This window comes from Pinus tabuliformis, chromosome 9, assembly GCF_031772625.1.
Source record: "Pinus tabuliformis cultivar Carrire ecotype Pingquan chromosome 9, CPIR1, whole genome shotgun sequence".
Classification (NCBI taxonomy): Eukaryota; Viridiplantae; Streptophyta; class Pinopsida; order Pinales; family Pinaceae; genus Pinus; species Pinus tabuliformis.
In genome coordinates this window covers 147,775,751-147,802,891 of record NC_142307.1, presented here as the reverse complement: position 1 = coordinate 147,802,891, position 27,141 = coordinate 147,775,751, and the positions used below count along the sequence as shown (strand labels likewise).

The 27,141-nt window shown below is 42.2% G+C and overlaps 1 protein-coding gene across 5 annotated transcripts in view; it reads left to right on the top strand.

Annotated features, from left to right (window-relative positions):
* LOC149147539 (folylpolyglutamate synthase-like) overlaps window positions 1–27,141 on the top strand; it is a 592,546-nt gene that overhangs the window by 192,024 nt on the left and 373,381 nt on the right. For all 5 annotated transcript variants that reach the window (XR_016262194.1, XR_016262193.1, XR_016262192.1 and 2 more), the window contains exon 5: window positions 19,127–19,187. Coding sequence is in view for 2 of the 5 variants with exons in the window: in XM_089437869.1 (XP_089293995.1) it covers window positions 19,127–19,187 (61 nt within the window). In the remaining 3 variants the exon portion in view is untranslated. The remainder of the gene's footprint in view (window positions 1–19,126; window positions 19,188–27,141) is intronic.

Genomic DNA, 27,141 nt, shown 5'->3' with positions numbered 1-27,141 from the left:
TCATCATTCTGCATCATGCTATCCACTGCTACACTGCAACTCAGTTACTGAGAAGTAAGTAATTGATATCCCAACTCTGACCTCTCCATTGGGCTAGAGACCCTCTTGACGCTGAAGCTCAATTTGTCGCTAACAAGTGCTCCCTCTCTGACCTCTGCGCTGCTGCAACAACTCCCTGCATCTCGCACCGTTGCACCCCTCTCTGTGTCATCCTGCACTGGTGCAACACTCCTATGCCTCTCGCACTGCTAGGGCCCGCTAACCTTGCGCTGTCCTGGAGGCTGGGACTCCTGCACTATAGCTCTCTCTGCTGCTCCATCTGCATCCATCTCTACCCACATCAGCCAGTCCCGCTACTCCTCTTCGGGGCTCCCGTAGCAAGGTCTAATCCAAGAGGCTGGGTACCTCGAGGATCCTGCTCCTCATCGCCTGTAGTCCGCCTAACTACAACTCGATGTCTCCCCACTTCCGCTCAAGTGGTGCATGTGCACTCATGGCACAATCATCGTCTGTCCCCACTTCTTTGCCCTTGCTAGCGTTGCCTTAGTCTCGAAAGCCTCTCCCTTACTCTTCTTCCTTGGACACTGGGTCGCATAATGACCTAGCTCCCCACAGTGGAAGCACTTGATCTTGGAGAGATCCTTCTTCTTCCACTTTTCTTGCTTTCCCTCATATGCTAGGGCAACATCTCCCTCCTCTTTGACTCTGATCCCCTTATTGCTACTTCCGGCCTTTGACTGCCGTCTGATCTCTTCTTGGCGAAGCGTTGCCCACATCTCATCCCAAGGTGGAAGTGTCCCTCTGCTCAGTATACTCTGGACAAATACCTCCCAGTCTTCTGATACTGCATTTAGGGCTATCCTCACCATCAATTCTTGATCCGGCGTGGCTTCTATGGCAGTCAAATGATCTCGGATCTCTTCAGTCCTCCGAGGAATGTGTCAATCGGTTCTCCCTTCATCTGATATGACTTGAACTGATTTTCTAGTAACATTCTTCTCTCCACAGAAGTATGCTGGTACAATTTTTTTAGGGCCTCCCACATCTCATTTGCCGTTTCTTTCTCGACAATGTGTGGTACTACATGGTCCTTGACCCCATCAAGGATGATTCTCTTAGCCCTTGCCACTGCCTCTTCGTACTTGTCGTTCTTAGCTGGGTCAACTGGGATAGCTATCGTCTTCAAGGCGAAGTGCTTGACACGATTTCTGTCAAGTACGGATAAGATTTTGGCCTTCTAGACTGCGAAGTTTGACGCTCCGTCCAGCCTGTCGTGGTCTCTTACTCCGTGTAGTGCCATGATGCTCTTCTACTTCCCTCCTGGTAAGTTCTCGATGTGACTCGCTTTGAGTCTCGATTTACCTCTTGGAAATCCTCCTGCCGATGTCGAGATGCCCCCTACTCTGATCGTCTGTGCAACCGCACCACTGATCCGGATTTCTTGGCTAGAAACCCTCAGTAGCAACTCCCTCCTCTTGGCCTTGCCCTGTCGAGTACTGTTCTGACTACAGTACCTCACCAGCTCCACTTTGCAACTTTCCCACAGCCTCCTAAACCCCAACAACCTGAAGGTGAGAGCTCCTAGGCTCTGTGCAATCCCGACACCAGCAACCTGGCCTCCTTAGCGAATTGCGTCAGCCCTCCTAGCTTCTGTGTGGCTCTACGTGAGTCTCCCTTTGCCTCCCTTAGCCTCTATGCTGCCTCTTCCTGGCTCACCCCTTGATGACGCATGCACTGCATCACCCTTCCCTTGTTGCTGCTCTGCTAGAAACAACTTCTGTTACTTGAGACAACTGTTTTCTGCTGCTATTGCTCTGCTCGGTTGATATCCTCAGTTCTCCTTTGATCTGCAACCACCCTCTGATACCATGTTGAAGTTTCTAAGTCTATCAGTTAGAAACCCTACATGCACTTTACTGATTTATTCCTACCTACTTGTTCCATTTCTTAACAAGTTATTTACAATGTAGATACTGAAAATAAACACTAGTGCATGCTCAACATATTACAGATCATCAACTGAAGGAAATAGAAACAAGCACACACAATGGCACCGTTATTTTTGGACCAGTGTCCCTGGAAAAACTCAATGCAGGAAAATCGGTGCAACTATCTGAGGGTTTTCTTATTAAGCAATTTCAGAGTACAATCTGGGTGCCCAATCTGGCTTACACAACAGAGAATTTCCTTGGCAGTAGTACCTCTCAGTCTGAGACAAATGTCCCGGCTAAAATCCCGGATAAACCCTCCAACAACTCAACAGCTCAGCTCCTGGTCTTGTGGTTGTTAATTTGACTCTTTTACTCGAGACAAAATTAATTTTCCTTTTCTTACAAGAAGTTCAAATGGGACTTTGACTCAATTACGTTTCTTTGACTCATAATAAATTCTCTTTTGACTCAGTTGACCCTATAAGCCTAAAGAACATGTTTTGACTAGCAATAATAATAATGAATATAATAAATGCATTAATAGTACATTTGAATTACATTATGAAGACCAACAATAGTTACATTTCCAACACTCTCTCTTAACTAGGGAGGTATTCATAATGACACAACATGATACTCTCAAATTGAAATATTCATATAAGAAGGGTTCAGATTGATAAGCATCATCATAACCAACATTGTCAAAAATAGCAAGGCCTTGACTAACAAGCTCTATCTCTCCACTAGATCAGAGCACAATGTTGGGAGGAATAAATTTGGACACCACCGCCTCTCTAGGCATATAACACATATGAATGTTCACCAGGTATGTCCTCATAGGACTATTCTTATTGTGGATATAAATTCTCAAAGAATATTGGCCCTTGGGACTATTGTTATTTTGGATATAAATCCTCAAAGAGTATTGATCCCAATTGCTTATCCAATCCACCATTCTCCTTAACAGTTCCTTTACTAGGTTTACGATTGTTAGTTCTAGCCATAGTACATGACACATGGAGATTATGGTGTCCGCGCTCACTTCCTCTCAACCAGGGAGGAGACATCTACAAGCCAAGCTTGTCTCAAGAAACATCATCAATACATTGACTATCTACTTCACCAATGGAGATATTATGCTGGTACACAACTTCATCCTACATCATGTTACGAATCATAAAGTACTTCGACCTTCCTTTAATTGTAGCCTTGACAAAAATCGAATCTAACATGTCATCAAGTAGTTCATAAAACATTTTGCTTCACAACTCACTGTACCAACTGCCACATTTTTTGCCTCAGGAATCTGCTATGTATCCCATAGTGTCTCTTCTTCTTAACATTGCCAAATCTATCGATGTTGTTCCATATTTCAAGTTGTAAGATCCTTCAAGTCAATTTTTTCCTCTAGCTCCCTCTAAAGTCAACATTACTTTCTTCACATTATCTAGCTTCACATTCTTCAAGAAATCATATCAACTTCCAATCATCAATAGTATCTCTATCAGCATCAGTACTGTCAACCCAATCAATATGTTCCTGAATCGAACCAATCAGAGCTCCCTCTTTCCAGTTGAGGTAGGTGAACTATTTATTTTGTGTTGTCAACTAATTGATTTCTTCTTCCTTCATCTTAATCTTCATGCTTTGCATGTTCTTCCAATTCTTCCATTTGCTATTCAAGTTGAGATAGATCTTGTCTTGACTTGCATGCTTTATTAGAAGACTATGAAAGAACAAAAAGGCGAAGTATAAAGACAATAGCAGTAGTATTAATCAAGGAGATGTAGAGTACTTATCTTTTGAGGAAGGGAAACTCCCTCTTAATCTTGGACCTATTCACCAATTCTTATTCTCACATTAGCATGATGTCATTCTGTTATTATCAAGGGTTAGACCTACTTCTTACAGCGGACATGATTAGATATGGTTTTGTTCCTAGGGTTCTCTAACTCAAACCTTAGCTAAGGTTTTTAAACCCTAGATTTTCTAAAGTCTTCAAGATCTGCCATTAAGAATTGCAAATTCTACAAGCATATGAGAGAGTTAGTTGCAAAACCTTAGAGACATTAACAAGCCATCTATACCATAGATTTCATTTCTTGACCATAAAACCTAGTCCTTATATGCAGGGAGAGATTTCAAATGATATATCAACGATAACATATCTAAATATGACACTAACTTTCAAAAGAGTAGAATATCATTAACTTTTTTCTCATATGAGTTCACCATGATCTAGAAAACTTAGCATTATATGCACAATAGTTTGCAAGACAACTATGAAATGAACAAGAATGATACATACCTCTTTTGACCTTACCTTATCTCTTCTTGCAAAGATCCGATCCTTTGACTTTATGTACCAACTTTCTTCCAACAAAGGTGTCTCAATCCTTCAACCATTGCATGAACCACAAAAATTTCTTTGAGTTGCTAACTTTGTCTTGGCTTCATAGATAGGTCGACTTCATTGATGTCATTCATTCTTCTATTATGTATAGGAAAGGAATCTTGGTAATGTGGCTGCTTCACATACTAGTGCTTCATAAGACTTCAGATATCTTGTTACAGTTCTTCACAGAGTTTGCAAGGTATTGGTCTCTAATTGTTTCGGTTTCTATAGAAGGTGACTTATGTACATGTCACCAACTTTTTAGGAACTCACATATAGTCATAGTGCCTCATAAATGCATATAGAGAAGAATTTCTGGACTTAACAATTTCAAATGTCTTTCTTAATGTTATCATAGATGCTTTGACTCTTAGAAGTATGTTGCCACAATGAATTTTTGTCAACATGAACTTGTCCATAGAGATAGTTTGTCACGTCACAGAGATATAGGTGCCATGACAAGCATGCTTTATTGTAGGAATATGTATCACTAGAAGTCGCATCAACATTGAGAGATATGCTACAAGAATTTGCATCACTTCCTTTCTTTATGTATAGGTGAAAGTTTTCTAAAGTGTGATTGTTTCACATCATAGAGATGGGCCTTATATCTTAATAAACTCGCATATAGATTATGTCATGGATTAGCGTCCTGTTAACTTTTCAGATTGTTGTTATGCTATATCAATTACTTTAGCCCAATTCACATCTTCATTTAACAATGCATCCAATTATTAGCAATCTATCCAATCATAAATTGTAATTGAAGATAGAACAATATATGCAATGACAAAGAAGACAACAACACAACCATAAGAAACAACAGATTGGTCCAAGACTAGGGAAAAACCCCACAAGGGGAAAACCCTTTCAAATATTCTTCTTTATTAGATCATTATAAAAAGTTTTATAGCAGAGAGTACAATGAGCCAAATACATAATTTTGCAGCAGAGATTTACAGAACACAAATGAATTGCAAAACTACAGAACAACAGAGAGAAACCCTTTATCCATCAGATCATTGAAGCCAACTGAAGGCAAATGTCACACCCTAGATCAAAACCCTGGATGCTTCCAGCAAGGCAATCTACGTGCGACTGAAACTTCCGAGACGCTTTCTTAGCCAATGTGTGAGGGCATCTGTGTTTGACCAGGACACTCCTAAGAGGACTGTATGCGTGCGTCTGGGGTGAAACTCACACAGAACCGCTCCAAACACCCAGATGCTCCCTACCAGCTACTATGCGAGCATCAGGGACTACCGGATGCACCCTTGACCACTCTGTGCGTGCGTCCTCGGACCAACACTGTCCGATCTGCTTCAGAAACCCTGGACACTACCTTCAGGGTTCTGTGTGAGCGTCTGAGACTTCCTAGACGCTCCCTTAGCCACTGTGTGTGCGTCCGGGAATGAAAATGCTCAGTTACATGCGTGCATCCGAGAAATAGAAACACTAGATCTGTGCGAGTTTCGCCCCTGTAGTTTCAGACCCTTGAGCGAACCTCCTCCATCAGACCTGTGCGAACCAAGACAATAGAAGAGAGTAGAAGATTGCTTGATCAAATGTGTCTAAATGAGCTTGAGGTCTCTTCTATTTATAGGTTTCCATGAGGGTCCACTTGGGGTTGAGGCCGACCTGTCCAATTTTACATGTGCTTAGGGCCGACCTATTCCATTATACATGAGTGAATAAAATAATTCAAAAATCAACTTCTGCTTGTCCAAATAGGGTGATCTTTAGGTCGATTTTGGTCCTCTCGAAAAGAGGGATTTAATGCAATCATCATCTCGGTCATCTGAGTTGTCCAAGGTGAAATTTGACCCTAGTTGCAAAAATTAACACTCCCTCTCAATTAGGAAGAATTCCACTTGCCAATATCTATCTGTTGATCATCACATCATCTGTCATGTTGTCATCATGCTTTGGCTGTCTCTGCTCAACTCTATCTGTTGAAACTTTCTTGAATCTAAAGGAAGAAGAATCGGGGAGCAATAGCTTCCACCCATATCGAGCAATAGGATAACTAATCATATAGGGGGCACATCTTCGACCCTGGAATCTCATCGGGGAGCTCATTCCCAACCCAAAATCTCAAAAGCGGAGCATGTCTTGGTAATTTTTCATAGGGCTACATTATTCTTTTCTTTGATAATTACATTTCTTCATTAATACATTTAGTTGACACCATATCATCATTACATTATTCAGATCTACTCCATTATTCATCAACATATGCAATTATATAGAAGGAACAACATCATCATCATCAATGCAGCGGAACATAAAGGAACAATAAAAGAAAATTATGCATACACATAGAGACACCAAGATTGGTCCGAGACCAGTGCAAAACCCACTATGGGGAAAGCCCTTGCAAATCTTCTTCTTCTTAGATCGTCATCAAATGATTTAGCAAAAGAGAGTACAATGGTCCATAACCTTTGTTGATTTGGGGTAGCATCGGATCTCCAAGACCCAGAAATGGTTTGGGCAGATTCTAACCGGTTTAGGAGATATTAAAATAATTAATATTTTTAATGGAGTTCCTAAGTCTAAACTTAGGAAAAATAAAATATTAATGGGTATTAATATAAAACTGGGCTAGAAGGTTCTAAAAGACATGGATCAAGCCAAATCTAATCTTAGCCATTGATTATAAATGTAATCTCAGCCGTTGAAGGACCAACAGGAAAAGTATAAGAGGAGGCTTGAGGGTTGGTTGGAGAAGACACTAGAGTGATCAGTCATTCGATTTTCTAAAGCAGGGGTTGTTAAGAAAAGTCGAATCAGTGATCAGTTTGCAGCGAGGGGCAGTGAGTACGAGACAGAGAGATGGAGATAGTGCCGAGAGACCAGCGTGAAAGCAAAGAGAGGCAGGCGCTGAGCCAGAGGGAACACGTAGAGCCCAATAGAGAGCAAAGGCCAGAAGGGCTAGTGTCGTCCACGTAAAGGGCAACAGGAGTGACTCAGAAGGCTGTAGACGCTGTGCAGTGCCTCAGAGGGCTGACGCACAGGGTTCCGGGTTGATGCTGAGGCCAGGTGGGCTGACGCTGAGCTTCAGAGGTTGTTGGAGAGGGTTTCGTGGGGCAAATTTTTTGAATATCTGCTTCCGAATAGAGAGGTGTTACTGCTAGATTATTTTCTTTGTTGGGTGAGCCGATTTGGCACCCAATTGTACTCAAGGATAGACTACATAATAATATAACCCTTAGAATTGCTGCACCAATTTTTCTGCATTGGGTTTTTCCGGGGATGAGTTGTCCAAAAATAACGGTGTCACTTGTGTGTTTGTTATTTCTTTCAACTGTTGATCTGTAGATGGTTGAGACTGTATTGTGTTTATTACGATGTTTATATGTTTAAATAACTTGTTCGTAATTAAAAAGTAGGAGAAATAAACCAGAGAATATAGATAAAATTTATAACGGGTAATACTTAGAAATTTCAACAACTTTATCTATGTAACAAAACAACTATGATATCCATAAAACAGATCTAATCATGCTTATAATCACAACCCTGATTTTGAGGATTTTAGAGTGTTGTCACTGACTGTAGTCAATTGCTGGATATTGCTGTCACTGTGCTGAACACTGCTTTCATTGAGCGAAATATTCAGAATACTGAAATCTCATCTTTGAGTCTCAGACGCAGGGAGGAGGGGCTGTGCGAGTGTCTATAGCAATTCTGGACACTCTCTACGGAACTAGAAGATTGCATCTGGAAAAGATGTGGATGCTCCTAGATGAATTGGATCAGGGCGTCTGGGGTCAAACATACTCAGATTTGCCTCAAAACCTAGACGCTCTCATAAGGCTTTTGTGCGAGTGTCTATGGAAGCCTGGATGCTCTCAGGACCATACTGTGCGTGCGTCTGGGGACCAAACTGAGAAGCGGAAATCCTAGCCTCTCAGACGCTCCAATAAACACTCTGTGCCAACGTCCAAGGCTCCCTGGACGCTGTCAGGACCATACTGTGCCAACGTTCAGGGACTAAAATACTCAGTTACATGCCAGCGTCTGAGATCCAGAAAATCCTAGATCAGTGTGAGTTTCGACCCTGTAGTTTCGGACCCTTTGCATGAGCTTTCCTCTATCAGGCCTATGCGAACCAAGACAATAAGAGAAGAGAAGATGGCTTGATAAAAAATGTGTCCAAATGAGCTCAAGGTCTCTTCAATTTATAAGCTTTCAAGAGGGTCCACTTGGGGTTGACGCCGACCTGTCCAATTGAACATGTGCTTAAGGCCGATCTAACCCAATATACATGAGTGAATAAATAAATTCAAAAACCAACTTTTGCTTGTCCAAATAAGGTGATCTTTAGGTCGATTTTGGTCCTCTCGAAAAGCGGAATCTAATGCAATCATCATCTCAAACATCTGAGCTGTCCAAGGTGGAATTTGACTGCAATTGCAAAAATTAACAAGTCTCAATCCAATCCTATTGCCTACTGATCTTCCCATCAATGACCCTCAATAGTCAAGTGGTAGAACACCTGCATCATAATCGACTTGGGTTGTACACCCTAAGTACACTCTTAACCCATTGGCCAAATGAGGAGCGCTATTCCCAACAAGCCTTGCTTGAGGGTATGATGCCAACTGGGGTATACTCTGCATAGACCAGAGAGGTGAGCAACATCTCTGACCCTATGAAGATAGGGGAGCAACATCTCCAACCCTATGGGTGACAGATAGGGGAGTACCCTATTGTCCAGAGATCCCTCAATCCCAGAAGCCCTCCATCTCAATTCCTCACCTTGAGAGCTCAAACAAGGTGGGAAGAGTTGGTTCAGTGTCCTCGATCAGCGCTGCCCCTTATCTGGAGGGGCCACATCCATCAGTCCAACTGCTCTATGAAGACCAAGAACTTTCCTTTCGGTAATGCCTTTGTGAGGATATCTGCAATTTGCTCATTTGTCAATATGTGATGGAGTCTAACAGTTCCTCTTTGCAGCATGTCTCGAATAAAGTGATATAGAATCTCAATGTGCTTGGACTTGTCATGAAACACAGGATTCTCTGCCAAACGGATCCCACTCTTGTTGTCGCAATATATCACTGTAGTCATAGTCTACTCCTTTTGAGAGAAGCTTCGAGCAATGAACCCCACCTTATATTTTTCAACACTCCCATCAGCTCCATGTTTAATTTTGTAAAGCCATTTAGAGGTGACTATAGACTTGTCCTTGGGTCTAGGCATTGTGAAAATTTATGAATCTAACCAATCAGAAATGCTACTGCAGTAAATTGATTTGCATTACCTACTATGTTCTTCATTTTAACATGTTATTTTCAGAATTATTCAGAAAATATTAATGCAAATACACTGCAGCCTACACCAATATACAGATCAAGTACTGAAAAAATAAATGAGACAACCACACAAAGGACACACTTATTTCTGGACTAAACGTCCTCGGAAAAACCCGATGTGGGAAAACCGGTGCAACAAATATGAGGGTTTTATTATTATGCAAATTTCTGAATACAACTAGGGTGCTAAATCCAGCTCACCCAACAGAGAATAAACCCGATAGAAGTACCTCTATCCGGAGACATATATTTTGGCGGATCCAGCGACTGGATGAACAAACCCCACAGGTGACTGCATTGTCCCTAGTGCTGTGCAACGATGACTGCTCCCAGCCTTGTGCTGGGACTGCGTCACCTCCTTTAGGAGCTGCGCCACCCTCCCAGTGAGCCTTCTCGGCTCAGAAATCGATCTGCTGAATTGATGCCCAATTTGCCTCATAGAATCCCCAGTGTTGCCTCTGCGTGACTTCGTCAGCCCTCTAGCCTCTGCATCGCCCTCTTGGAGCTGTGCTGTCTCTCCCTAGTGCTGTGCTGCCTCTCTGTTATGTATTCTCGGCCTTGGACAAAAGTCCCGCTGCCGAACTGCCCCTCTCTGCACTAGAAGCTTACTCGGAAATTCTCAGCAAACCACACCCCATAATCTCGATCTAGCTCAAGTGCAGCTCTCCCTGTGTGTATTCTCCAACTGACCCCGAGCCTTTCTTTATACTTTTCTTTTTGAGAAATCAACGGCCATGATCTAATCTCTAATTAACGACTAAGATTAAATTAGACTTGATCCTCGTCACTTAGAAGCTTGTCGCCCATATTTACATTAATTCACTTTAATTATTTTAATTTCCTAAGTTTTAACTTAGGCACCATTAAAAATATTAATTATTTGAATAACATCTTCTCTAGGTGGAATTTGTCCAAATGATTTCTGGGTCTTGGAGATCTCATGTGTTCTAGCCCCTCCATAAAATTTCGGAGCTAAGCACATCCAATGCTACCCAGAAGTCAACACTCCCTCTTAGCGAGGAATGTGCTCTAGCAATACTTCCCAGCAACAGTATCACACTAATCCACGGCATCGGTCCTCTGCACTGTTGATGCTCGGCCTGCTGCCCTTCATCCACTACGTTGCTGCAATCTGTATCGCTGCTCATAACACTGACACTGTCACTGTTGCATCTGTACTGCAACTCCCTCTCAATATGCTGCATCATGTTGCCCATAGCACTGCCACTACTAACTGCTGCACTACAACTCAGTTGCTGAGAAGTCAACAACTAAAAAGCCACCCAAAAGCTGACATGCTGGTCAGTCTGGATGCCCCTTGACACTGAAGCTACCTTTGCTGCTAATATGTGCTGACCCTTTTATGCTACTGCGTTGTTGTTGTATCTTCTTTGTGCCTTCCGCATTGCTGCAACACTCCACTGCGTTGCTTCAGACTTTGGTGCTCTAGCTTTGCCACTGTTGCTCCATCATCCCTCGCACCAACTGACTCCCGTCATTCTGCTACTGTCATTAAGGGCTCCCGTAGCTGTATGTGATCCAAGAGTTTGGGCACCTCAAGGATCTTGCCCTTTTACTTCACTGTAGCTTCAACTATAGTTCTATATCGCCCCACTTCTTTTCTAGAGGTGCATGAGCACTCATGGCACAATCATCATTGTCCTCTCCGTCAGCTTGCGCTGGAGCAGCCTTTGAGTCAGACTTCTCTTCTTTGCCCTTCTTCTTCTGAGGGCACTGCGTGGCAAAATGACCCATTTCTCCACATTTGAAGCATCTGACTTTGGATATGTCCTTCTTCTTTCGTTTCTGCTGCCCTTGCTGTCTCACTGATGCGAGAGCCGCATCCTCCTCTTCCTCCTTCTTGATTTTAATCCCTTTGCTGTTGCTTCCCGCCTTTCTCCATCGTCTGATCTCTTCCTATCGAAGAGCTGCCCACATTTCCTCCCAACTGGGAAGAGAAGCCCTGCCCAAGATGCTTTGGACAAAGGTTTCCTAGTCTTCAGTGACTATATTCAGTGCAATACTGACCATAAATTCAGCATCTGGTGTAGCCCCTACGGAAGTTAGTTGGTCAAGGATCCTTTGCAACCTGAGAAGGAAGGGATTGATTTCTTCTCCCTTCTGCATCTGAAATTGTCTCAGCTGACTCTCAAGCAACATCTTCCGTTGAACGGAAGTTCCCTCATACAAAGTGGTCAAGGCCTCCCACATTTCCCTTGTTATGTCCTTCTCAGTAATATGTGGGATCACATGATCCTTGACCCCGTCCATGATCATGCACTTTGCTTTTTCCTAAGCCTCCTCATACTTTTTGAGAGGATCAACATCAACCGGAACAACAACCGTTTTCAAGGCATAATCCTTGATGCGATGTTTATCCAAAATTGCCAGGGCCTTGGCCTTCCAGATGACGAAGTTGGATGCTCCATCCAACCTGTCCTGATCCCTCAGTCTGTTAATGACCATCTCTGCTCAATTGAATGTCAAACTGGTTCTCTTCTCCCTCTTTCGTTGCTGCCCCAACAAAAAATAAACTCGGATCTGGATTTCTTTGGCCCTAGAAATCCTTTAAACAACAAACTCCCTCTGAATTTTGATTTCCTTTACAAAAATCCTTCTTCCAACCACTATCGAACCACCCCTCTGATCTCTCTTTGCTGCTGCTCAGCGTTGGATCTAGATTTCTTGGCAAGAAATCTTCTCAAGAACTAATTCCCTCTACTTTGCTTCTGCCCCACTAGGTACTGTTATGCACCAATAGAATTAGCACCCCACCAACAACTCCAGATAAAACCTGTGCTGCACCCCTAGCCACAACAATTGGAAAATCGAGACTCAACAATCTTTGCGGTAGCCTAGTAATCACTGCGCTGCCCTTTGCAGCAACAACATCACCCAATTAGGCTGACGCAGGCTCTATGTGAGAATCCCATGGTGATTGCGTCACCCCTCCTCTGCTCTTTTGCCCTGAAACTGCGCTGTCTCTCGGGACAACTGTCTTCACGCACAGATTTTTCCTCTGTCCTTTCGCAGATGGCTTTAGTCCTCCTTGATCTGCAATCGCTCCGATACCATGTGAAAATTTCTAAATCTAACCAATCAGAAATCCTATTGCAGTAAACTATTTTGCATTACCTACTTGTGTTCTTCATTTTAACAAGTTATTTTCATAATTTTTCAAAAAATATTAATGCAAATACACTGCAGCCTACACCAATATACAAATCAAGTACTGAAAAAATAAATGAGACAACCACACAAAGGACACACTTATTTTTGGACTAAACGTCCCCAGAAAAACCTAGTGTGGGAAAACCTGTGCAGCAGATATGAGGGTTTTATTATTATGCAGATTTTTGAATACAACTAGGGTGCCAAATCCGGCTCACCCAACAGAGAATAAACCTGACAGAAGTACCTCTATCAGGAGACAGATATTTTGGTGGATCTAGCAATTGTATGAACAAACCCCACAGGCTATGTTGCAGGAAACGTGGGGTAGGAGGGCGTTTCCATACGGAAACGAGTACGAAACGCTGAAACGCGTTTGGTACAGCCCTGAAACGCGTTTCGGGCCGTACTGCCACGTTTCACGAAACTGAAATGTGGGCAGTACGGCCCGAAACGCGTTTCAGGGCCATACGACCCATGTTTCAGCATTTACTTGTGTTTTTTTTTAATTTTTTTTTGTTTATTTGTTTTCTAATCTATTCTTACGTTAGCCTAGTGACTTCTAGTTGCTTCCAGATGCCTGTCTAAAGTTATAAAAGTGAACTTTTACCGTAGCGTTGATATGCAGTTCATGGTAATGTTAAATTCTTAAAGTAAAAGTGATATTCTCCTTTATTTTTCATTTTCATTCTTTTACTTAAATTTTTAACATTACCATGAAATGACTCAGGATGTTTGAGAGTGGTTTCATCCTCATTGGATTTCATATGGAGAAAGTAGAATTTTAGATCTCACTCAAAATCCAACAGACTTTTCTGTTTTTCAGGATTTCAGGATTGGGGGGATTGCAATGTTTCCATTGGATTTTATCATGTACTAGGGTATGGAACTTGTATTTAATCGAGAGAACAAAGCCCTCTATGCAGGGGAGACTCCCAATAATCAAGAGAATGTAGGGTACTAGGGTATGAAACTTGTATTTAATCAAGAGCACTAAGGTCATTTGACTATGTAGGAGGAGACTCCCAATCAAGCACGAGACAAAAAATTAGAAATTTATCGTGGCTGATTTTGGATATTTCTATTTTCATTATGTGATTATTCATGAGTAAATGTGATGTAAATCTAGATACTTATAGTTTATGCATTGACAATTGACAATTTTATCATAATGTAATAAATTAGAATGTATCATATATGCTTTATGATTGCACATATTTCTTAAATGTTAAATGTCCTAATATTTATATATATATATATATATATATTCACGTTTCCCCGTTTCCAAAATTTGGGGAGGTCGCGTTTCGTATCGCTTCCTGTCTCGGAAACTCGTACCCGTTTCCCCGTTTCGTGCAACCTTGCCCACAGGTCACTGCGCTGTCCCCAGTGCTATGCAACGATGGCTGCTCCCAGCGCTGCGCTAGGACTGCGTCACCTCCTCTAGGAGTTGCGTCACCCTCCTGGTGAGCCTTCCTGGCTCAGAAATTGATCTGTTGAATTGATGCCCAATCTGCCTCATAGAATCCCAATGTTGCCTTTGCGTGACTGTGTCATCTCTCCAGCCTTTGCATCACCTTCCTAGAACTGCGCTGTCTCTCCCTGGTGCTGCGCTGCCTCTCTGTTATGTTTTCTCGGCCTTGGACAAAAGTCTCGTTGCCGAACTGCCCCTCTCTGCACTAGAAGCTTACTCGGAAATTCTCGGCAAACCACACCCTAGGATTTTGATCTAGCTCAAGTGTTGTTCTCCCTGTGTGTGTTCTCCAACTGACCCCAAGCCTTCCTTTATACTTTTCCTGTTGAGAAATCAACGACTGTGATCTAATCTATAATCAACGGCTAAGATTAAATTAGACTTGACCCTTGTCACTTAGAAGCTTCTCACCCATATTTACATTATTCACTTTAATTGTTTTAATTTCCTAAGTTTTAACTTAGGCACCATTAAAAATAATTAATTATTTGAATAACATGTACTCCAAGTGGAATTTCTCCAAACGATTTTTGGGTCTTGGAGATCTCATGTGTTCCAGGCCCTCCACAAAATTTCGGAGCTAGAGCACATCCGATGCTACCCAAAAATCAACAGGCACCACATCCCAGACATCATTCTTCATGATTGATTAATGCTCCTCATTCATCGCATCTTTCCAAACTTGGTGTTTTACAGCTTCCTCGAACGTGCATGGTTGAACTTGAACAATAGTACTCATAGCAACCAAATAACCTTGATACTTGTTCGGCTTCTTACTTTCACGAAATGCCCCTCTTGGGGCAATATGTCTTTCAACATCTTCGAGAATATCTTTGAGCCATAGTGAACGTTTCCTTGAAGTAGGGGTATGACCAGGAGGTGGATTGATGGGATCCATCAGGCCTTCAACATCGGGCATAGGCTCATCTGTAGGGGCTTCATCTTGTTTTTCGACAGCATCATCATCGTCCTTCCTTGGGATAGGGAGATCTTTGGCTTTCCCAAGGGCAGTGTCTTCATCAAAGGTGACATCACGACTTACTTCCACATCTCTTTGACTAGGCACATAGATTCTATATGCCTTTGAATTTTCATTATAGACGACGAAAATTCCTTTCTTCAAAGAAGCTTCCAAATTAATCCTTTTTCTCTTTAGGCATGTGAAAATACACGGGACACCCAAATATTCTAAAATGAGAAACATTGGGTTTCTTATTAGTGAAGACTTCTTGAGGTGTCTTGAAATCCAAAGCTTGATGCGGGCTCCTATTTTGAACATATACGACAGTGTTGGCAGCTTCTCCCCATAAGAACTTTGATAGGCCTTGATCATGGAGCATGGCACGGGTGGCTTCCATGATTGTTTGATTCTTCCTTTCAACAACACCATTCTGCTCAGGAGTGTATGGGACAATTGTCTCCCTCTTAATGCCAACCTCTCTGCAAAGTCATTGAATTCATTTGATTCATATTTTCCATTGTCATTCCTAAATATCTTGATCTTCTTTCCTGTTTGATTTTCTGCCAATGCTTTGAAAGAACAGAACCATTTGAACACTTCATCCTTCCTCTTCAAGAAATAGATCCATGTTTTGCGAGAGTAGTCATCCACAAAGATTGCATAATATAAGTATCCTCCCAATGATGTTATGGATAACATACTGGACAGGTCATAATGGACCAATTGAAGAATATTACTTGTCTTGCTTTCACTAGAAGGGAATGGTCCCTTAGTGTGTTTTCCAACTGCACAACCCTGACAAACACCTTCATGATTCATTTTCAACTCGGGCATACCTGTGACCATCTTCCTTAGCCTAGTTAAGGATTTGTAATGTAAGTGGGCAAATCTCCACTGCCATAGCTCAGATTGAAGAGAGGTATCGCTTGCCAACGTTGGCAAAGGACATCCTCCAACTTGATAGAGACCATCAACCCTAAATCGAAAAGTAAATGCATCTTTAGGGTTTCTTTGCCAAATATGTACCTTTCCATCAATGAATGTTATCTTGAAGCCTTTATCTTCCATCACTGAAATAGTTACCAAGTTCTTCTTCAAATCGGGAACATACAATACTTCTTGTAGATGAATGGTTTGACTTTGATTCAAGTGAAGAGTGACAGTGCCTATCGCTTTCACGGGGTAGGTGGCATTATCTCCAAGTATGATCTTCAAATTAGTCTTCTTTTCAATTAAATTTGAGAAGGCCTCTTTGTATCCAGTGAAGTGCCTTGAGGCTCCACTATCAATCAACCAATGATCCAACGTATTCGGAGAAGAGGCAGTAGATAGAGCGGAAATAAGATTAAACTCATCTTGTTTTTCTACAACATTACTTTCATCATACCTGGCATTTCTTGTCCTTTTGGGAGGTCGACCATTTCCATTTCGAGCAGCGGGAGCATTCCTTTTTCCTTTGTTGTTGAACTCGTTGTTCCTTTGATTTCCATTGCCTTTGAAATTGTTGTGGTTGTTGTTGTCGTCATCCCTTGGAGAATTCTTCTTGTGAGGACACTCTCTAGCATAGTGGCCGAACCTGTTGCAATTGTAGCACCTTCCTTTTCTTCCTTCTTTGAATCCCTTCTTGAATCCTTGACCCTGTCTCCTTGGACCAACATTATTCTTCCTCTTTGCATGAGCGGAGAAAGCAGTAGGTTCATTTCCATTTGAGGGCTTGTCTCTCTCCATCATCCTAGTCTCCTCTTGAGTGCATCTAGCCAATAATTCATCAAAACCAGGTATCCTGTCATTGTTGAGAATAGTGGTGACAAATACATCCCAAGGTCTTGAAAGACCTCCAAGTGTAATGAGAGTGAGCTCCTTGTCAGCAATAACTTCTCCAATCAATAGTAGATCATTCTTGATTTAAGTTATTCTCATGAAGTAAGATTGGATAGACTCCCCTTTATCCATCTTGATGTCCTTCAACTTGTTTTTAAGAAAGAGGATTTGACTTGCATTGTTCACTTTGAACATCCCAACCAACTTATCATACAGCTCCTTAGATGTTCGTAAATCATAAATATAGGCAACCAAATGCTTTTGAATGGAGTCAATGATAATTTTCTTAGCGTTGACCTCACATTTCTTTTACTTCGTCTTAGCAGCAACCGATGCATTTGAAGGAGGTTCCACCACTTTTCCCTGCACATAGTCCATTGCATCATGCTCTTCCGAAGTCAAGTCCAAAGTCATTTTCCATGTAGGATAGTCAGATTTGTCATTGAGCTTGTCCTAGGTCTTGAAGTAGGATGTAGGGGCCATGGAGACTTATCCAATAGTCTTGTCCAACAGAGCTCTCTTAGTGATTGCTTTTCTCTCTTTTGCTTGGGTTTGTCCTCACCCTGGCTCTGATATCATGTTAATGTTAGTTAACAATGGTATGTTCTATGCTTAGCACAACTACTTCAATGTCTTTTTAGCAACCCAATGACAATTTCCAATTTAGTTTTCCAATAGCAATCACATTAACCATAAATCACATTGATAATAACTATAGATAGAACATGAACAGTAAAATGTAGAAGACAAGCCAAGACAAGAGAACACCAGATTTGGCGAATGCCGGTGAAAACCCTTTGATCAATTCTTCTTATTATTATATCAAATGTTCAATAGAGAGAGTACAATAAAGTCAAACTTGACTTGCCAAACTACAGTCAATACAACTGTCAAATCTGGAGTCAACTGTAGTCGAACTCAACACTAACTAGAAAGTCAATGCTTTTCAATGCAGCAGCAAACAATGCTTTATGCAGCTCAGTCAAACCCAGACAGACTCAGCCTTCTTTGCTGGTCAAAGTCAGCGCAAAAGTCATGAAAACAACAGTCAAAGTTGGTCAAACTCTGCGGTCAACCCCGTGTCTAGTCTACAGTCAAAGTCAACAAAATGCCTCGGTTCCTGTGCCAATAAATGTGGCCTGCCAAAAACTAATTTCTAACCCAAAAATTGCAGTCAAATGTGGTCAAAACACCCCTGGTCAACACTGGTCAAACCTGCAAGAGACTCTGAAATTTTGGCCCTGTAATTCGTCCTTCTGCTGCCACACATGAGGAAAAGAGATGCCCAATAAGCTGTATGAACCAATCAGTTGAGGAGAGAGAAGAATGTGTGAGATGAGATGATGCCAAATGAGGTTTGAGGTCTCTCATATTTATATGAATCGTTGAAGGTGAAGTGACATTCCTCTTTGGACTCATGAGCCTATATGATGATGTCGCTGACCTTGACAATTTGCACATGTGGGCATAAATTCAAAAATACATTTCTGTTTATCCAAATTTAATGATCTTTAGGTCGATTTTAGTCCTTTCGAAAAGAGGAATTGAATGCAATAATCATCTCCATCAAATGAGCTGTCCAAAGTGGAATTTGGTCCTAGTTGCCAATTTTAACTCTTTGTGACTAGTCAAGACATATATGTAGACTGTCACAAGGTTCATTGTAACATCATCCATGCTTACATTTATTCTATCAACCAATATATATTTTATAATTACAGATTTAGAGTATAAATGGAAACTGTTTAAATAACACACAGACTGCAAAAGGATATAGATGATTTGTTTTTCAATTGTATATCTTCTTTCAAGTTTAATAATGGAGTCTGGATTTAACAGCCTTACCTGTTGTTACGTTTGATGTTTGATTATACAGAGGAGCATCTAATATTGTTGTCCTTGAAAATGAATATAGCAACTGCACTAACTGTTTTCATCGAATGCATATTAAATTGAAGTTTTTACATTATAAATGCATCTTGTGGTATTCTCAATACTGATTTAACATGCCACAAATTTAAATGATGACTCAAGTTTGTCATCGTGCTGTAGATTGGAAATATCTCAGGAAAAGTTTCTGGCAAACTTTTGGTGGTGTTGGGACCGGTTGAAGGTATTTCTTTAAAAAGTGTCTGCCATATAGTCTTTCAAGCTTTTATTCAGCTGCATGAGGAATAAAAATTGTGTTTTATTTCTTTGTACTCTAGCATTTATGCCCTTGTTATCGTTTGGAATAGCTCTACAATACAACATTTGATCCTAATAAATAGAGAAGTACCAATGTATTATTATGTCGGTTATATTGAGGTACTTGTGAAAATCTAGCTGGTTGTATCAAATTTTGTTTTTCTATATCCCATGGCCACTGATTGCAATTTTTTATCAAAAAAATGTAAATAATGGAAGTTCCTTGTTGAAATTACGAAGCAATTTGTTGCACTGAGAGAAGGCAGATGCATTCTACAGCGCGATATTGAAGAGATTTTAATATCCATCCCATTTGTCAATCCCATTTGTCCAAATTCTGGTCAAAGTTACTTGCTATTAGTTTAACTTGATCACCTTAGATTTTTAGATGGATATTCAGGAATTCACTGTGCCTTTATTCCAATTAATCACTAAAAGTGAGTCTTCATAAAATCTGAATAGCCCTAACATATTAGCAAGCAATGGCTCCTCCTTCAGCACATTTGCTAGGTACCTCAAGTTGATACATTTCTTTCGGGTTTCAGAGAGTGTTCCTTTCTTCTCTTGGAATCCCAGATTCTGTATTGTTTTGTTACTTTGAGGATAGATTTTATATTTTGAGTCTTTGACCTCAGGGGATAGATATGCTTTTATAGGATGACAGCCAAAATGAACTTGGCACCAATTTCACTTTCCATTCGACAAATCTCCATGCATGCACATTCCAAATCATATTCATGGTTGACTCTTACCAATAATCATTCACAAAATAAATTCTCTTTGCCAAATTTTCAAACACTGATAAATCTGAATGCACAACCACCTTACTCTGTTTCTATTACTGATCCATTTCCATTTAGCAACCTGTTATTTGCTGTTCAATCTTAACCCAATTGCATTTTAAACATACAGATGGTCTTATTTTCATAATTCATTTATTCATTTGCTGCACGTATGAACATGGTGCATGCTTTAATATCAATGATTCTGATTACCTTCATAGTCTACCCATTTTCCTGCTGGCATATCCATAATGGGAATCATGCTTCCATTATAAATATTAAAACTTCAGATTTCATGAACAAGTCAAGCTTCTTCGTTAAATAAAATATTATAACATCACCACCCATTCTCTCTCTTTTGTTAATATCTCATGTTCTTTATGTGAAAATTCAGAAACCCGAATCCTATTGCAGCAATTGGAAATTATTTTCCTAATTGTTATTTTAATTAACAATATTTACTGTTTCCTACAACAAACACTAAATAACTCACTACAAACTACACAAATAAAACTGCGGAAGAATAAACGCTGGAAGAAATGCTAGCACACACACATAAATTTACACAGTTAGTTTTGGACAAATGTCCCTAAAAAAACCCAACTTGGGAAAACCAGGGCAGCAGTGAGGGTTTTATTTTACTATGTAGCAGTGAAATCTGAGTACATCTATGGATGCCCAACTGGCAATCCAAATAGCAAGAAAATATGGTAGAGATATTCCCTAAGCAACCCTGACACTCATGCTTCTTGCACTCGTGTTGCTTGCACTCGTATTCCTGCATTGGCGCGTTCCTGCACTCGCGTTCCTGCGCTCGTGCATTCTTGCACTTGCGCACTCCTGCACTAGGAATAACTCAGCCTCTTGCTATTGCCTCTTCAGATCTGGAAATCTTCCTCCGGATCACTGTCCTTGCCCCTCATTGACACTGCGTCTCTTTCTAGCTCGAACCATACTGCTGCTAGCTTGATCTGCGCAAGGTACTACTGCTCAAGTGTACTCTCCAAGTGCCCATCGACTTCTTCCTATAAACCTCTGTTGGGACTCCAACGACCAAGATTAAATCTTAATCAATGGCTAGGATTAACTTGAAGTCGATCCGTGTGAGCTTCTAGAACATTCACACCTTGACTTAATTAATTATGATTAATTAACCATATTCCCTAAGTTTAGACTTAAGAAATATTAAAAAACTGGTTAATAATCTAATTAAGTCATTTCTAAGCGGAATTTCCAGAAATGATTTTTGGGTTTTGGAGATCTCATGTATTCTAGTCTCTCGACAAAATTTCGTGGCTAGAACACATCCGATGCTACAAAAAATAACACTCCCTCTTATCGAGGAATGTGTTCTAGTGCTCTACTACACATCCTGTGACAACACCCTGTCTCTGCATCATCTCCTATCACGTTGCTGATGTCTGACATTGCTGCCCACCAACCACTGTGCAACTCTGATATTCGTTGCATCTGTGCTGCTGCTGACCTTGCTGAACTACTAGCAACACTGCATCTGCACTGCAACCCCCTCTCATCTGCTGCTGCTGCAACTGCAATAACTGCAATTGAGAAACATCCTAAATACTGAATCAACTATGATCAGTATGATGCATCTGTCACCCGAGTCCTGACTGGTGCTAGTATTTGCACTGTCATTGAAGAATATGTGTTGCTGCTAACTCTACACTGTGCCAATTGCACTGCTGCCAACTCTGCACTGCGCTCCCCAACATCTGACTGCTACTAGTCTTTGCATCTGTCACTCTGGCATCTGACTGCATCAACTTTCACTGATCCATTTTGCTACTAAATACTGTGGGCCCCCATAGCCAAGTATTGATCCATGAGGTGGACTCCTCAAGGATCCTGCCCATCTGGCACACTGGAGTCTCATACTCGTCCTCCTCCTGGATCTGGTGCCCCACTATCTCCTTTTGAGCCTAGTCCCTGGCTGGGACTCTTCTTTTCTTTGCAACTCGCACTAGACAACTCACACTTCCTCTGACATCTGCCTCCAGCAACTGGAAATTGATCTGCTACCCAAATCTGCATTTTGGCTAACTCGCACGACCTCCTTTGGCAATCTCGTATGATTATCTCTGCAAAGCTGCAAAATTTGTGCGACTCAAAATTGGAGAAAATAAATTCGAAAATCTCCCTCTTTCCCATTGCTCGACTACTGGATCTGCTACTTGCACTCCCTTCCGGAGTGAGAAGATCTGCTCAAAACTACTTCCAATATGAAATTGGAGAAATTAGATCTCTAAAACTCGAGATCCCCTGAGAGAAATTTTCCCTCTGCTGTGTGCTTCTTCTCTCTTCCACCCAACGCTGGTTCTGCTCTAGCAAATTGCTGCAAAAACTATTACTTCCATTTAGAGATTTGTTTTGCGAAAATATTGGGCTGCTCCCTCTACCTCTAGAATCCCTCAATATGGACAGATCGATTTTTTTCTGTCCCTCTCTTAGAAAAATCAAATCTCCTCAAGAAATTCAGCCTCTTGGCAAAGTGATTGCGCTACCCTCTGGGGTTTTGATTTGTTGCCCACACTGAACAACGAAACTCCTTTCTTCGCTACTGAGCTCTCCGGTTGATCATCTGCGCTTTGATACCATGTGAAAATTCAGAAACCCGAATCCTATTGCAGCAACTGGAAATTATTCTCCTAACTGTTATTTCTATTAACAATTTATTTACTGTTTCCTACAACAAATACTGAATAACTCACACTGCAACCTACACAAATAAGACTGCGGAAGAATAAATGTTGGAAGAAATGCTAGCACACACATAAATTTACACAGTTATTTTTGGACAAATGTCCTCGGAAAAACCCAACTTGGTGTTGATTTGGGGTAGCATCGGATGTGCTCTAGCCACGAAATTTGGTGGAGAGGTTGGGGCACATGAGATCTCCAATACCCAGAAAGGGTTTGGGCAGATTCTAAATAGATCAGGAGATATTAAAATAATTAATATTTTTAATGGAAACTTAGGGAAAATAAAATATTAATGTGTATTAATATGAATCTGGGTTAGAGTGGTCCAAAAGACATGGATCAAGCCAGATTTAATTTTAGCCGTTGCTTAGGGACTTAATATCGGCCATTGAAATGTCAACATGAAAAGTATAAGAGGAGGCTTGAGGGTCACTTGGAGAGCACACTAGATGATCAGTGATTCTATTTTCTAGAGTGGGGTTTTTTAAGAGAGATAGAATCAGTGATCGGGAGAGCAGTTGAGGGGCATTGAGCACAGAAGAACAGAGAAGGCAAAGATTGTGCCGGGAGAGCAGCGCAACAGCCAAGGGGGGTGACACAGAGCTAGCAAGGGCTCACGCAGGGCCACGCAGAGGCAGCCAAGTGCTGCGCAGAGCACCGGAGGGACCAGCGTAGCTGACGCGAGGGTCCCAAAGCTGACGCAGGCCAAGAAAGGCTGACGCAAGGCCAACGTGAGACAAAGAGGGGCTACCGTAGTCTAGTTTGGGCAAACGTTGGGGTTGAAGAGCAGTTTTGTGGTGAGGAGCTACCGGAAGGGTTTTTCAGGGTTTTAGCCAGGAGATTTCTCTCAAACTGTGAGGTATAGTTGCTAAGGAAATTCTCTGTTGGGTAGGCTAGTTACAGCACCCAGATTGTACTCTGATATTGCTTAATAAGAAAACCCTCAGATAGCTGCACCGTTTTCCCGCATTGGGATTTTTCGGGGACATTGGTCCAAAAATAATGGTGTCATGTGGTGTGTTTGTTCTTGTTTCTTTTAGTTGCTGATCTGTAATATGTTGAGCATGCACTGGTGTTTATTTTCAATATTTACTTTGTAAATAACTTGTTAAAGAAAAATAACAAGTAGGTAGGAATAAATCAGAAAAAGTGCATGAAGGGTTTCTAAACTAAGTAAACCTAGAAACTTCAACATGGTATCAGAGTATGATTGTAGATCACAGGAGGACTAAAAGACATCAGCCGAGCGGAGCAATAGTAGCAGAAAACAATTGTCCCGAGGTGACAGAAGCTGTTTCTAGCAGCGTAGAGGCAAAGAAGTGTGACGCAGAGCTAGCCAGAGCCACATAGAAGAAGCTGGGAGTTGCGTAGAGCCTCAGAGAGGCCAGCGTTGCTGACGTAGAGGGCCAGAGGGCTGACGCAGGGCATCCCAGGGCTGACGCAGGGCATCCCAGGGCTGATGCAGACCCATCCAGGGTGACGTAGAGCCAGCGTGAGGCAGAGCAGGGCTGACGTAGTTCACAGAGAGGTAGTAGCTGGGGACTAGAAGGCTGTAGGAATATTGTAGAGTGGAGCTGGTGAGGTACTGTAGTCAGAACAGTACCTGATAGAGCAGGGCCAGAGGAGTTGTTACCGAGGGTTTCTAGCTGAGGAACCTGGATCAGCAGTGCAGTTGCACAAGACGATCAGAGTAGGGGGCATCTTGACAAGCAGTAGAAGGATTTACAGGAGGGAAATCAAGACTCAGAGGGAGTCCAGAAGAGAACTTCCAGAAGGGAAGTAGAGACTTAGAGGAGTCGAACAGAGAACTTCCAGGAGGGAAGTAGAGGAGCGTCATGGCACTACACGGGGTAAGAGACTAGGATAGACTAGACGGAGCATCAAACTTCGCAATCTAGAAGGCCAGAATCTTATCAGTGCTTGACAGGAATCGTGTCAAGAACTTCGCCTTGAAGGTAATAGTTGTCATAGTCGACCCTAATGATAATGACAGGTACGAAGAGGCGATGGCAAGGGCCAAGTGCATTATCTTTGATGGGGTCAAGGATCATGTGGTACCACATATAGCCGAGAAGGAAACGACGTTTGAGATGTGGGAGGCTCTCAAGAATCTATACCAACATACTTCTGTGCAGAGAAGAACGCTGCTCGAGAACCAGATGAGGTCGTATCAGATGAAGAAGGGTCAATTGATTGATTGGAGGACTGAATGAGATCCGAGACTAGTTGACTGCTTTAGGAGCGACACCGGATTAGGAGCTGATGCTGAGGACAACCCTAAATGCTGTCTCAGAAGAATGGAAAGTATTTTTCTAGAGTATACTGGGCAGAGGAACACTTCCACCTTGGGACGAGATGTGGGTAGCTCTTCGCCAGGAAGAGATCAAACGACAGTCGAAGACAGGTAGTAGCAACAAAGGGATCGAGGTCAAGCAGGAGGAGGAGGATGTGGCCCTAGCATCTGAGGTAAAGGAGGAGAAGCGGAAGAAGAAAGATCTCTCCAAGATCAAGTGCTTCCACTGTGGGGAGCTGGGTCATTATGCGACCTAGTGTCCAAGGAAGAAGAGTAAGGGAGAATCTTTCAAGACTAAGGCAGCGCCAGCACGGGCAGAGAAGGAAGTTTTGACAAACAATGACTGTGCCATGAGTGCACACGCATCATTTGAGCAAAAGTGGGGAGACATCGAAATGTAGTCAAGTAGACTACAAGCGATGAGGGGTAGGATCCTTGAGGTACCTAGCCTCTTGGATTAGACCTTGCTAAGGGAGCCCTGACGAGGAGTAGCAAGACTGGCTGAGTCAGGTAGAGACAGATGCGGATGGAGTGGTAGAGAGAGCTACACTGTAGGAGTCCCAAGACAACGCAGAGCTAGTAGGCTGCAGCAGTGCGAGAGGCACAGGAGTGTTGCACCAACGCTGAAAGGCACAACGAGGTGTGCAATGGTGTGAGATGCAGGGAGTTGTTACAGCAACGCAGAGATCAGTGGGAGGGAGCACTTGTCAGCGACAGCGGGAGCTTCAGCATCAATGGGCGTTTCTAGCCCAACAGGGAGGTTAGTTGGGAGATCAGTTACTTACTTCTCAGTCACTGAGTTGCAGTGTAGCAGTGGGCAGCACGATGCAGCATTATGAGAGGAGGTGCAGTGTGGATGCAGTGCTGGGAGAAAGGACTAGCAGCAGCACGAATGCAGAGGGAGCTCTCATACAGATGCAGCAGTGGCAGTGGTAGAACCATCGGCAGTAGTACAAGAGGCGGCAATGCAAAGGATGTTGGGTAGGAAGGCCTAGCATCAACACAGGTACCGATGCCGGATGATCAGAGTAATACTCAGTGAGGAGTATTGCTAGAGCACAGTCCTCGCTAAGAGGGAGTGTTGATTTGGGGTAGCATTGGATGTGCTCTAGCCACGAAATTTGGTGGAGAGGTTAGGGCACATGAGATCTCCAATACCCAGAAAGGGTTTGGGCAGATTCTAAACAGATCAGGAGATATTAAAATAATTAATATTTTTAATGGAGTCCCTAAGTCTAAACTTAGGGAAAATAAAATATTAATGTGTATTAATATGAATCTGTGTTAGAGTGGTCCAAAAGACATGGATCAAGCCAGATCTAATCTTAGTCGTTGATTAGGGACTTAATCTCGGTTGAGATGTCAACAGGAAAAGTATAAGAGGAGGCTTGAGGGTCACTTGGAGAGCACACCAGATGATCGTCATTCTATTCTCTAGAGCGGGGTTTCCTAAGAGAGATAGAATTAGTGATCGGGAGAGCAGCGAGGGGCATTGAGTACATAGGAACATAGAAGGCAGAGATTGTGTCGGGAGAGCAACGCAGTAGCCAAGGAGGGTGACGCAAAGCCAGCAAGGGCTCATGCAGGGCCATGCAGAGGCAGCCAAGTGCTACGCAGAGCACCAGAGGGGCAGTGTAGCTGACGTAGAGAAGCCCAAAGCTGACGCAGGCCAAGAAAGGCTGATGCAGGGCTAGTGTGAGACAGAGAGGGGCTGTTGTAGTCTAGTTTGGGCAGACGCTAGGGTTGAAGAGTAGTGTTGTGCTGAGGAGCTACCAGAAGTGTTTTCCGAGGTTTCAGCCAAGAGATTTCTCTCAAACTATGAGGTATAGCTGCTAAGGAAATTCTATGTTAGGTAGGCCATTTACAACACCCAGATTATACTCTGATATTGCTTAATAAGAAAACCCTTAGATAGCTACACCGGTTTTCCCGCATTGGGTTTTTTCAGGGACATTGGTCCAAAAATAATGGTGTCATGTGGTGTGTTTGTTCTTGTTTCTTTGAGTTGCTAATCTGTAATATGTTGAGCGTGCACTGGTGTTTATTTTCAGTATTTACTTTGTAAATAACTTGTTAAAGAAAAA